This window comes from Phascolarctos cinereus, unplaced genomic scaffold (genome assembly GCF_003287225.1).
Source record: "Phascolarctos cinereus isolate Bilbo 61053 unplaced genomic scaffold, phaCin_HiC Scaffold_1;HRSCAF=81, whole genome shotgun sequence".
Lineage (NCBI taxonomy): Eukaryota > Metazoa > Chordata > Mammalia > Diprotodontia > Phascolarctidae > Phascolarctos > Phascolarctos cinereus.
Window position 1 is genome coordinate 268,728,594 of NW_027555514.1, and position 13,791 is coordinate 268,742,384.

Consider the following 13,791-nt stretch of genomic DNA (forward strand, 5'->3'; position numbering starts at 1 on the left):
GTTTGTGTTTGTGTCTAAAACCTAGCACTTTTTGCCCATAGGAAGTGCTTATTAAATGTTCATTGAATTGAATTGAATTGGATTTCATCAAATAACAAAACTGACTACTACATTTAGCGTTCAGAACCAAGGACAAGGCTCAGCTCCTCGCATGGTCAAGTACCTAACACTCTTTGTAAGAACTCAATAAAAGTTTGTTGACTGACTCAATACAACAGAATCTGGATTAAATTAAAACATGATTAAAAAATTTAAAGCATTATTCTTACAAATTATCACTTGTCAGTAAGCATAATACAAGTTTAGATACTGTTGAATTTAACTAAAACATACTAGGGTATGGTATCTATAAAAGTGAAGGGAATTTTCAGTACAGTTATTACAACAGAATACAAAATGCTATTTTCCCCTTCAATTTAAGCTTAATTAGCTAAAGGTCAGCAATAATTTTAGGTGTTGTTTTTAATCACATTTTCCTTTCAATAATTCTTAAAGAGAAAGGTTTCCTTACTTGTAATATCATCATTCATCTCTTCAAGCTCATTGTGGATTCCAGCATCTATGGAGCTCATTATTTTATCAATCTATAAAAAAACAAAAACAGTGAGAAGAATTCATTGAATGTCTCCATTGCACCTGATAATTCCCCAAACACAAAAGCAGAACATTTTCAGTATTGTGAATGCAACAATACCACAATCAAGAAAACCTACAGGACAGGGAAAGCTTTAGAGAGAGGCCTCTGTTATATCGCATCCTGTTATTACAGATGAAATGACACTGTTTTGGGTAGAAAGTGGAAGCTGTCATCTTCTCCTTCATGATTTCATGAAATTAGCTTAAACATTGATGGTAAGATTTTATGTAATTTTTCATTTGAACACACACACATATTAGATAGATAGATAGACAGACAGGCAGACAGATAGACAGATAGATAGATAGATAGACAGATAGATAGATAGATAGACAGACAGACAAACAGATAGATAGATAGATAGATAGATAGATAGATAGATAGATAGATAGATAGATAGATAGATAGATGATAGGTAGATAGATAGATAGATACATAGACATGATAGATAGATAGATAGATAGATAGATAGATAGATAGATATAGATAGACAGACAGACAGACAAACAGATAGATAGATAGATAGATAGATAGATAGATAGATAGATAGATAGATAGATAGATGATAGGTAGATAGATAGATAGATACATAGACATGATAGATAGATAGATAGATAGATAGATAGATAGATAGATAGATAGATAGACAGACAGGTGGACAGATAGACAGATAGATAGATAGATAGATAGATAGATAGACAGATAGATAGATAGATAGAGACAGGCGGACAAACAGATAGATAGATAGATAGATAGATAGACAGACAGACAGACAAACAGATAGATAGACACATAGAGATAGACAGATAGATAGATAGACAGACAGACAGACAAACAGATAGATAGATAGATAGATAGATAGATAGATAGATAGATAGATAGATAGATAGATAGATAGATAGATAGATAGATGGACAGGCAGGGGAGATAGATAGATAGAGACAGACAGACAGACAGACAGACAGACAGACAGACAGATAGATAGATAGATAGATAGATAGATAGATAGATAGATAGATATAGACTCATTAGTAGCAACAAGTGTTTCTAGCTATTTCCCTGTAAGATATGAAGTATTAACAAAACAGAGAATCCCAGTATTGGAAGGGACCTCAGAAGCCATCCAATCCAAGCCAGACATGAAAAACAATTCATTCACAGTATTTCCCTAACAAGTGGTTATTCAACCACTTCCTGAAGACCTCTAATGAGGAAGGAACCTAGTATGTACCAACGCAGCATATTCCACTTTGTGTATCTCAAATTCTTCATATTTTTTTCCCCTACAATCAAGCCTTAAACTTCATCTTTGCAACTTCCAACTGTTATTCCCAGTTTTATCCTGGAGGCCAAGCAGAAGTTCAATCTTGTTTCCAGGAGACTGCCTTTCGAATATTTGAAGATAGGTTTAATGTCCTCACTAAATCTTCTCTTTTATAAGATAAACATTCCTATTTCCTTCATCTGATCTTCACACATTATGAACTCAAGGCCCTTCTACTATCTTCACTCATTTCCTCTGCAAGTTCTCCAGTTTATCAATACTCACCATAAACTGTAATGCCCAGAAATTAACACAGTGCTCTGAATGTGGTCTGCCCAGACAGAGGTCTATCACCTTTGTATTCCTGATAAGCTAAGCTCTTCTTAATTCAGATTAAGAATGACTTAGCTTTCCTGGATGCCATGTCACCATTATAGTATGTTGAGTTTTCAGTTCGGTCAACCCTCCATATCTTTTTTTTTTTGGAGTGAAAAAAATCTGTCTAAGTATAACCCCCATCTTATACTTGTAAAATCTATGCTGGAAACCAAATATCAGGTTTGTTATTTATCCCCATTCAACTTAAAATTACTAGATTCAGCTCAATGTTTTGTCCTGTCCACTTTGCATCCTGACTCTGTTATTCATTGTAATAACTACTGCTCCCAGGTTTGTGTCTCTTCCAAATGTGATAAGGTTGCCATCTATGGCTTTAAACAAATTATTAATAAAGATGTTATATAGCACGGGGCCATTCATATTCCTCGGGAAACTGGAGGCTTTTAAAAAAAGTTGCTATCAAACTATCGATTTAGGGTGAGATATTCACACACTCTCACCTCTACTCATGACCAATAACATGCCTTTTGTGAGATTATGATAATGAATCAGTCTATGGCTACACAAAAAGTTTATTTCTGCCACACAATGGACTGAATTTACAATGTTGGCTACACGTCCTCATCAAAAAGGCTGACTAATTTTAAACTCTAACTTTTGCTAATAGCCAAGTGCTAACGGGTGATTTTATAGGTGCACGGGCAGGTGTAAGTGTTTGATTTGGGAAGGAGGGACAAGGCCAGAAATTTCATGAGTATAGGGAACTCACTGCCAATGCTGGTACCCATGCTGGATGGCATTGTCTTACAGCATTGCCTGAAGAATTGAGAGAATGAGAGATTTGCCCAGGTTCACTCAGTCAGCATATGTCAAGGGCAGGTCTTGAATTCGATACTTTCTGAAGATGACTCTCAGACTTGCTACACCACACTATCTTACAACCAATGACAGAGAACACAGATACAGAAAATTGAAAAAGAAAACTTGTCACCTACTAGATGAAAGCATGAAAATAGCAGGAATGTTGATCAATAGGAAGGTGACTGATCACATGAGTAACCATGTGACAAAAAGTGTGCTGGCCTGGAAACCAACAGAGCTGGAGCCCAGCTTTTTTTTTTTCTGGATCTCTCACCACATGCAATTCTCTTGGTCTTTATGAACTTCGATTTCTTTTCTTTCTTTCTTTCTTTCTTTCTTTCTTTCTTTCTTTCTTTCTTTCTTTCTTTCTTTCTTCTTTCTTTCTTTCTTTCTTTCTTTCTTTCTTTCTTTCTTTCTTTCTTTCTTTCTTTCTTTCTTTCTTTCTTTCTGAGGCAGTTGGGTTAAGTGACTTGCCCAGGGTCACACAGCTAGTAAGTGTCAAGTGTCTGAGGTCCAGATTTGAACTCAGGTCCTCCTGACTCCAAGGCCAAAGCTCTGTCCACTGCACCATCTAGCTGCCTCTGAACATAGAATGAGCATATCAAAACATGTCCTACCTACCTCATGGGGTTGCTTGGAGGAATGAGATTTATAAAGTGTAAACTTCTTCATAAAATGATATATATGTTATTTTTTTTTAAATTTTGCACCACATCGTTAGGTAGGTGTCAATTCCTATGGTCATAAAAAGGCTTCTCTCTATGGAAGTAACTATGTTTGATCTATGATGCTAGTTGCAAAATAGTAAAGCATTTCCATCCTTTTTGCCTTCTGTGATGAAGATACTATTTTCTTTTTACTTCCAAAAATATTAGACATTTAAAATCTGTCCCTTCCCCAACTACCCAGTTCCACTGTCTTGTTTAATAAATAATAAAAAGATTCAACTTACTTCTTCCCATTCAGAAGTGAAGGAAGGAGTCCTCTCAGAATTCCCTTTAGAACTGGGTTCAGTTGTTGAGGATTCACTCCAGTTCACCCTTGAAGTTTTCTCAGTGGATGGGTAGGCAATGAGATCAGAATCAGATTTGGAAACATTTTTGGACAAGTGCAAATCAAGAAGGGCCTTTGGCAAAGACCGTATCCTTCCCAGAGTACAGGCTCGCTCCACGAATCCTCCTGTGCTAACACCCCACTGGTCCCCATTCCCATTTCTTGTTCCATTTCTTGCTGTTCTTGTGCCAACAAGGGTGTGATTTTCTAATGCGCGGCTTTTTGTGTGAAAAATGGTTCTACTAACCACTTTGGGCTTAATTTTCTTTACTGGAGCTCCTGGGTTATTTCCTGGTGGAGGCTGCTGATAATGGAGAGGATTATTCATCAAACTAATTTCTTCCTGTGCTCCTCCACACATGTTTGCTTTGCTATAGAGACGAAGTGGATTATCAGGGGACTCACAGGCTGGAGAAGATCCATGGAGCAGGCCAGCAAATTGCCCAGGATCATGTTCCTCTGGAGGGTCATTGTCTTCCTGTTGACAGGGATCTGCAAAAGGAGGAGAATGGAATCAGTTTCTGTGTTTGTTTCAACTTTGTTGGTAAATGTCAACAAAAACATTCATAATAATTGCTCTACCATTCTTAATTTCTAGGAGTTTGGGTTGTGATATCTGATTGATTTCTATGTGGCCTTATCTTACTTTGCCATGGATTTGCTTCTGATGTGTAGTACATATGATGCATTTTTATAAATGGAAGATTTCTAAAATAAAGTAGGGGAATATTTCTCTTTTTTCCACTTAAAAGTAATTTTTTTCCAATTACATGTAAAGATAGTTTTCAATGTTCATTTTTATAGAATTTTTCATTTTTTCCTCCTTCCTTCCATTCCCTCTTCCCCTCTTCCCAACATAGCAAGCAATTTAATATAGGATATATATATATATATATATATATATATATATATATATATATATATATATATATACATACAATCACTTCAAATATATTTCCACATTAGTCATATTTTGAAAAAAGAATCAGAACAAAAGGGAAAAACCACAGGAAAGAAAGAGACAAAAAAAATGAAAATAGTATGCTTCGATCTGCATTCAGACTCCATAGTTCTTTCTCTGGATGTAGACAGCATTTTCCAATGAGTCTCTTGGAACTGTCTTGGATCACTGTACTGCTAAGAAGAACCAAGTCTATCATAGCTGATTATTGTACAATGTTGCTATTACTGTGCACAATACTCTACTGGTTCTGCTCACTTCACTCAGTAGTACTTCATGTAAGTCTTTCCAGGTTTTTCTGAAATTCACCTGCCCATGATTTCTTATAGCATGACAGTATTCCATTACATTCATATACCACAGCTTGTTCAGCCATTCCCCAATCAATGGGCATCCCCTCAATTGCCATTTCTTTGCCACCACAAAAAGAACTATTTCTATACATTTGGGTCCTTTTCCTTTTTTTATGATCTCTTTGGGATACAGACCTAGTAGTGATATTGCTGCACCAAAGGGTATGCACCGTTGCATAGCCCTTTGGGCATAGTTCCAAATTTCTCTCCAGAATGGTTGGATCAGCCCATATCACCACCAACAATGCATCAGTGCCCTAATTTTCCTACATTTCCCCCAACATTTATCATTTTCCTTTTCTGTCATGTTAGCTAATCCAATAGGTGTGAGGTGGTACCTTGGAGTGATTTTAATTTGCATTTCTCTAATCAATAGTGATTTAGAGTATTTTTATATGACTACAGAAAGCTTTAATTTCTTTATCTGAAAACTCCCTCTTCCTATTCTTTGACCAGTTATCAGTTGGAGCATGCCTTGTATTCTCATAAGTTTGACTTAGTTTTCTGTATATTTGAGAAATGAGGCCTTTATCAGAAACACTGGCTGTAAAAATTGTTTCCAAGTTTTCTGCTTTCCTTCTAATCTAAGTTGCATTGGTTTTCTTTGTGCAAAACCTTTTTCATTTAATTTAATCATAACTATCCATTTTGCATTTCATAATGTTCTCTATCTCGTTTGGTCATAAATTATTCCATTCTCCATAGATCTGATAGGTAAACTCTTCCTTGCTCTCCTAATTTGCTTATAGTATCACCCTTTATGTCTAAATCATGTACCTATTTTGAACTTGTCTTGATATATGGTGTGAGATGTCGGTCTATGCCTAGTTACTGCCATACTAATTTCCAGTTTTCCCAGAAGGTTTTATCAAATAGTGAGTTCTTATTCCAGAAGCTGGAGTCTTTGAGTTTATATAACAGTAGATTACAATAATCTTCTTTACTGTGTCTTGTGTACCTAACCTGTTTCACTTATCCACCACTCTATTTCCTAGTCAGTACCAAAGAATATGGTGGGCAAAGTAACATATATACATATATACTTTATAATATAGTTTCAGATCTGGCATGGCTAGGCTACCTTCCTTTGCATTTTTCTTTCATTAATTCCCTTGATATTCTTGACCTTTTGTTTTTGCAGATGAATTTTGTTATTATTTTTTCTAGCTTTATAAAACAGATTTTTGGTTGTTTGACTGGTATGGCACTTAATAAGTAAATTAATTTAGGCAGAACTGTCATTTTTATCATATTAGCTCAGCCTACCCATAAGCAACTGATATTTTTATAATTGTTTAGATCTGATTTTATTTGTGTGAAACATGTTTTGTAATTGTGTTCATGTAGTTCCTGAGTTTGTCGTGGCAGATAGACTCCCAAATATTTTATATTATCTACAGTTATTTTAAATGGAATTTATCTATCTGTTGCTACTGAGCTTTCTTAGTAACATACAGAAATGCTGATGATTTATGTGGTTTATTTTATATCCCGTGACTCTGCTAATGTTGATAATTATCTCAAGTACTTTTTCAGTTGATTCTCTAGGATTCTCTAAGTACATCATCATATCATCTGCAAAGAATGACAGTTTTGTCTCCTCATTGCCTATTCTAATTCCTTCAAATTCTTTTTCTTCATTTATTGCTAAAGCTAACATTTCTAGGACAATATTGAATAATAAAGGTGATAATGGGCTTTCTTGCTTCACCCCTGATCTTACTGGGAAAGCTTCCAGCTTAACCCCATTATATATAATGCCTGCTAATGGTTTAGATAGATAGTACTTATCATTTTAAGGAAAACTCAATTTATTTCCATGCTCTCTAGTGTTTTTAATAGGAACAGGGGCTGTATTTTGTCAAAAGCATTTTCTGCCTCTATTGAGACAATCACATAATTTCTGTTAGTTTTATTATTGATATGATCAATTATGTTGACAGTTTCCCTAATATTAAACCAGCCCTGCATTCCTAGTATAAATCCCACCTGGTCATAGTATATTATGCTTGTGATAAATTGCTATAATATCTTTTGCTAATATTTAATTTAAAATTTTCGCATCAATATTCATTAGGGAAATTGTTCTATAATTTTCTTTTTCCATTTTGGTTCTTCCTGGTCTAGGTAGCAGCACCATATTTGTGTCATAAAAGGAATTTGGTAGGACTCTTTCTTCCTGTATTTTTCCAAATTGTTTATACATCACTGGCATTAATTGTTCTTTAAATGTTTAGTGGAATTTATTTGTAAATCTATCTGGCCCTGGAGATTTTTTTCTTAAGGAGTTCATTGATGGCTTGTTCAATTTCTTTTTCTAAAATGGGGTTAAGTATTTGATTTCCTCTTCTGTTAATACAGGTAATTTATATTTTTGTAAATATTCATCCATTTCTCTTAGACTGTTAGGTTTATTGGCATACAATTGGGTAAAATAGACCCCAATTATAGCTTTAATTTCATCTTCATTTGTAGCGAATTCTCCCTTTTCATTTTTTGATACTGGTAATTTGATTTTCTTCTTTTATTTAATCAAATTAACCAAAGGTTTATCTATTTTAATATTTATTTCCATAAAGCTGCTTCTTAGCTTTATTCAACAGTTTTCTTACTTCCAATTTCATTAATTTCTCCTTTCAGTTCCAGAATTTCTAATTTGGCATTTAATTGGGAATTTTTAATTTGTTCTTTTTCCAGCTTTTTTGGTTGCATGCCCAATTCATTGATCTCTTCTTTTTCTATTTTATTCATGTAAGCAGTTAGAGATATAAAATTTCCCCTAAGTACTGCGTTGTCTGCATCCCATAAATTTTGGTATGTTGTCTCATTATTGTCATTTTCTATGATGAAATTATCGATTGTTTCTTTGATTTGTTGTTTTACCTATTCATTCTTTAGGAATAGATTATTGAGTTTCCAATTAATTTTTAATCCATCTTTCTATGTTCCTTTAGTACATGTAATTTTTATTGCATCATGGCCTGAAAAGGGTACATTTAATATTTCTGCCTTTATGCATTGGATTGTGGGGTTTTTATTCCCTAATACATGGTCAATTTTTGTGTAGATGCCATGTACCACTGAGAAAAAGATATATTCATTTCTATCCCCTTTCAATTTTCTCCAGAGGTCTATCATATCTAATGTTTCAAAAATTCTATTTACCTCATTAATTTCCTTCCTGTTTATTTTGTATTTAGATTTCTCTAGTTTTGAGGGGGGAGGTTGAGGTCCCCCACTAGTATAAGTTTTGCTATTTCTTCCTGTAACTCCCCGAACTTCTCCTCTAAGAATCTGAATGCTATACCACTTGGTGCATATATGTTAAGTGTTGATATTGCTTCACTGACTACAGTGCCTTTTAGCAAGATGTAGTTTCCTTCCTTATCTCTTGTAATTAGATCTATTTTTTTACTTTTGCTTTGTCTGTGATTAAGATTGCTATCCCTGCTTTTTTTTTTACTTCAGCTAAAGCATAATATATTCTGCTTTAGCCCTTTACCTTTACTCTCTGTTTCGAATGTGTTCCTTGTAGGCAACATACTTTAGGATTCTGGTTTTTAATCCATTTTGCTATCCAGTTCCATTTTATGGGAGAGTTCATTCCATTCACATTCACAGTTATGATTATTAACTGTGTATTTCCCTCCATCCTATTTTTCACTCATTTATATTTTTCTTTCTCCTTTTACCATGTCCTGCCTCTCCAGTGTTTTGCTTCTGACCATCGCCTCCCTCAATCTATCCTCCCTTCTAACAGTTCCCCTTCCCTTTTCATTCCCTTTCCCTCTCCTACCTCTGCCCTTCCTTATATCATTCCTCTCCTCCCTTTTCTTTCCCTTTTCCTCTCTTACTTCCCAAAAGGATAAGATAAATTTCTACACCCAACTGAGTGTGTATGTTATTCCCTCTTTAAGCAAAATCTGATGAGAGTAAGTTTCAAACAATGCTCACTCCTTCCCTTCTTTCCTTCTACTGTATTAGGTCTTTTGTGCCTCTTCATGTGATGTAATTTACCCTATTCTGCCTCCCCCTTTCCTCTTCTCCCAGTACAATCCTTTTTTAACTCCTTAGTTTTTTATATTATCCATCAACACATTCCTATACCCTTTGTCTATGTATACTCCTTCTAACTGCCCTAACAGAGATACAGTTCTCAATAGTTACAAGTATCATCTTTCCATGTAGGGATACAAATAGTTTACCCTTTTTGAATAACATGTTGTTTTTCTTTCTTGTTTACCTTTTTATGCTCCTCTTGAGTCTTGCATTTAAAGACTGAATTTTCTGTTCAGCTCTGGTCTTCTCATCAAGAATGATTGAAATTCTGCTATTTCATTGAATGTCCACTTCCCCCCCTGAAAGATTATGCTCAATTTCACTGGGTAGTTCATTCTTGGTTGTAATTCAAGCTCCTGTGCCTTCTAGAATATCATATTCCAAACCCTCTGACACTTTAATGTAGAAGCTGCTAAGTGCTGTATAATCTTGACTGTGGTTCCATGGTATTTAAATTGTTTCTTTCCCTCTTCTTGCAGTATTTTCTCCTTCACCTGATAATTCTGGAATTTGGCTACAATATTCCTTGGGGTTTTCATTTTGGGATCTCTTTCAGGAGGTGATTGGTAGATTCTTTCAATTGCTGTTTTATTCTCTGGTTATAGGATATCAGGGCAGTTTTCCTTGATAATTTCTTGAAAGATGCTGTCCAGGCTCTTTTTTTTTTTTCATCATGGCTTTCAGGTAGTCCAATAATTCTTAAATTAATTCTCCTGGATCCATTTTCCAGGTCAGTTGTTTTTCTAGTGAGGTATTTTACATTTTCTTCTATTTTTCCATTCTTTTGATTTTGTTGACTGATTCTTAAAGTCTTGCCCAATCCCAATTTTTAAAAAATTTTTATTTATTTATTTTTGTTTTCAACATTCACTTCCACAAGATTTTGAGTTCCAAATTTTCTTCCCATCTCATCCCTTCCCCCACCCCAAGATGGCATGCATTCTGAATACCCCTTCCCCTAATATGCCCTCCCTTCTATCTCTCCCTCCCATTCTATTATTCCCATCCCCTTCAATTTTCCTGTAGGGCAGGATAGATTTCTAGACCCCATTTCCTGTATGCCTTATTTCTCAGTTGCACGTGAAAAACAATTTTTTTTTAACTTTTGTTTTTAAAACTTTGGATTCTAAATTTTCTCCCTTCCTCCCTCCTCAGCCACCCTCACTGAGAAGGCAAGCAACTCGATACAGGTTATACATGCGTAGTCATGCAAAATACTTCCACAGTAGTCATGCTGTGAAAAACTAAGTATATTTCCCTTCATCCTGTCCTGCCCCCCATTTATTCTATTCTCTCTTTTGACCCCTCTCTCCTTAGAAGTGTTTGCTTCTGATTACCCCCTCCCTCAATCTGCCCTCCCCTCTATCATCCTCTTGCTCTCTTGTCCCCTCCCCTTCCCCATTTTCCTGTAGGGTAAGATAGCTTTCCATACCCAATTGAGTATGTATGTTATTCCCTCCTTAAGCCAAATCCAATGAGAATAAGATTCACTCATTCCCTTTCAGTTTCCCATTTCCCCTTCACCGTAAAAGCATTTTCTTGTCTGTTTTATGTGAGACAATTTACCCCATTCTGCATCTCCCTTTCTCCTTCTCTCAGTATAATCCTCTCTTACTCCTTAATTTTACTCTCCAGATATCACCCCTTCATTTTCAACTCACCCTATGCCCTCTATTTATCTCTCTCTCTGTCTCTCTCTCTCTCTGTGTCTTCCTATACATACATACATATATATACATATATATTTATATACATATATATATGTATATATATATATATATATATATATATATATATATATATATATATATATATTTATACATATATGATGTTTTCCTTCCAACTACTCTAATACTGACAAAGGACTCATGAGTTACAAATATCATCTCTCCATGAAGAATGTAAACAGTTCAACCTTAATAAGTCTCTTATAATTTCTCTTTCCTGTTTACCTCTTCATATTTCACCTGAGTCTTGTATCTGAAAGTCAAATTTTCTATTCAGCTCTGGTCTTTTCATCAGTAATGCTTGAAAGTCCTCTATTTCACTGAATATCCATTTTTTCCCCTGAAGAATTAAACTCAGTTTTGCTGGGTAGGTGATTCTTGGTTGTAATCCTCTCTCCTTTGCCCTACAGAATATTCTATTCCAAGACTTCCAGTCCCTTAATGTAGAAGCGGCTAAATCTTGTGTTATCCTGAATTGTTTCTGGCTGCTTGTAATATTTTCTCCTTGACCTGGGAACTCTGGAATTTGGCTACAATATTCCTAGGAGTTTTCCTTTGGGGATCTCTTTCAGGAGGTTATCAGTGGATTCTTTCAATTTCTATTTTGCCCTCTGGTTCTAAAATATCAGGACAGTTTTCCTTGATAATTTCTTGAAAGATGATGTCTAGGCTCTTTTTTTGATCATGGCTTTCAGATAGTCCAATAATTTTTAAATTCTCTCTTCTGGATCTACTTTATTCTAGGTCAGCTGTTTTACCAATGAGATATTTCACATTGTTTTCTATTTTTTCAATTTTTTTGAATTTGTTTTACAGTGTCTTGATTTCTCATAAAGTCACTATCTTCCAATTGCTCTATTGTAATTTTTAAGAAGTATTTTCTTCAGTAATCTTTTGTACTTCCTTTTCCATTTGGCCAATTTTTCTTTTTAGGGCATTCTTCTCCTCATTGGCTTTTTGCACCTCTTTTGCCATTTGGGTTAGGCTATTTTTTAAGGTGTTATTTTCTTCAGTATTTTTTTGGGTCTCCTTTAGCAAGCTGTTGACTTGTTTTTCATGATTTTCTGGCATCACTCTCATTTCTCTTCCCAGTTTTTCCTCTACTTCTCTTACTTGCTTTTCAAAATCCTTTTTGAGATCTTCCATGGCCTGGGACCAATTCATATTTTTTCTTGGAGGCTTTGGATGTAGGAGCTTTGACTTTGTTGTCTTTTTCTGGTTGTATGTTTTGATTTTCTTTGTCACCAAAGTAAGATTCTATGTTCTGACTCTTTTTGTGCTGCTTGCCCATGATCCCAGCCAATTACTTGAGTTATAAACTCTTTCTTAAGGTAGGGGGTCTGCTTCCAGTGTGGAGAATGTACTGTCCCAAGCTTCAGGGGTTTTGTGCAGCTGTTTTCAGAGATACTTTTAGGGACCTGTAAATTTTCAATTCTTCCAAGGCGCTATGATCAAGGGCAAGGTGTTCACTCTTTTCCTAGCCTGTGCTCTGGTCTATGAGTGAGCACAAGCACTCTTTTTTGCCTTGGAACAGTGAGCAGGATTTCCTCTCCTTTACCACTACAACCAGTGCTCCTCCTGGCCTCAGGACTGCCACCCAGAACTGTGACCCAGATCCAAGCACGGGCAAAGCAAGAGAATCCTGCACCAGCAAAGAGATACCTTCAATTTCCCTCTGATCAGCCACTTGATTCCCCCTCAGTCAGTGTGCTGGAAGCTCAGGAAGTAGCTGCCAACTGGGGCCATGAGTGAGGACTGGAGCTGGCACTGAGCTTCTCTCTCACCTCAGACACAGACTTTTCCTATTGACCTTCTAAGCTGTCTTTGGCCTTAATGGTTGAGAAGTATGGAAACCGCCACAGCTGCCCACAATTCAGTCCTCTGAGGCCTGCTCCAGGTTCATGGAGGCCTGTTTTGCCTGCCTGCCCAGGCCAAAATGTGTTCCTCTTCCCTCCCGGCATGATATACCTTTCTGAGCAACCATCCAGGTTGTCTTGGGCTAGAAATTTGTTTCACTCTGTCTTTTTGTGGATTCTGCCACTTTAGAATTTGTTTAGAGCCATTTTTTTACAGGTATTTGGAAGGGTTTGGGGGAGAGCTCAAGTAAGTCATTGCTTTTACTCCACCATCTTGGCTCTGTCCCCCCATTCCAATTTTTAAGGAATTATTTTCTTCAGTTAGTTTTTGTACCTTCTTTTCCATTAGACCAATTCTATTTTTTAAGGAGCTGTTTTCTTCAGTGAATTTTTTCCCCCATCTAGCCAACTGTACTTTTTATGGAATTTTTTTTCTTCAGTCAATTTTTGTCCTTCCTTTTCCATGCTGTTGACTCTCTCTTGCATAACTCTCATGTATTTTCCCATTTTTTCTTCTACTACTCTTATGTGATTTTTAAAATCCTTTTTGAGCTCTTCCAAGAAGGCTTTTGTGGCTTGAGACTAATTCCTATTCCTGTTTGAGGCTTTTCCCATAGGCATTTTGACATTGCTGTCTTCTTCTGAGTTTGTGTTTTGGTCTTCCCTGTAGCCATAGTAGCT

The 13,791-nt window shown here is 35.8% G+C and overlaps 1 protein-coding gene across 1 annotated transcript in view; it reads right to left on the reverse strand.

The window, feature by feature from the left end:
• Window positions 1–479: 479 nt before the first annotated feature.
• Window positions 480–13,791, reverse strand: part of LOC110202710 (ankyrin repeat and sterile alpha motif domain-containing protein 1B-like) — a 262,667-nt gene continuing 249,355 nt past the window's right edge. The window contains exons 4-5 of the mRNA XM_020978977.2: window positions 4,054–4,646; window positions 480–584 (exon numbers count right to left, since the gene is read on the reverse strand). Of these exons, the coding sequence (XP_020834636.2) occupies window positions 480–584; window positions 4,054–4,646 (698 nt within the window). The remainder of the gene's footprint in view (window positions 585–4,053; window positions 4,647–13,791) is intronic.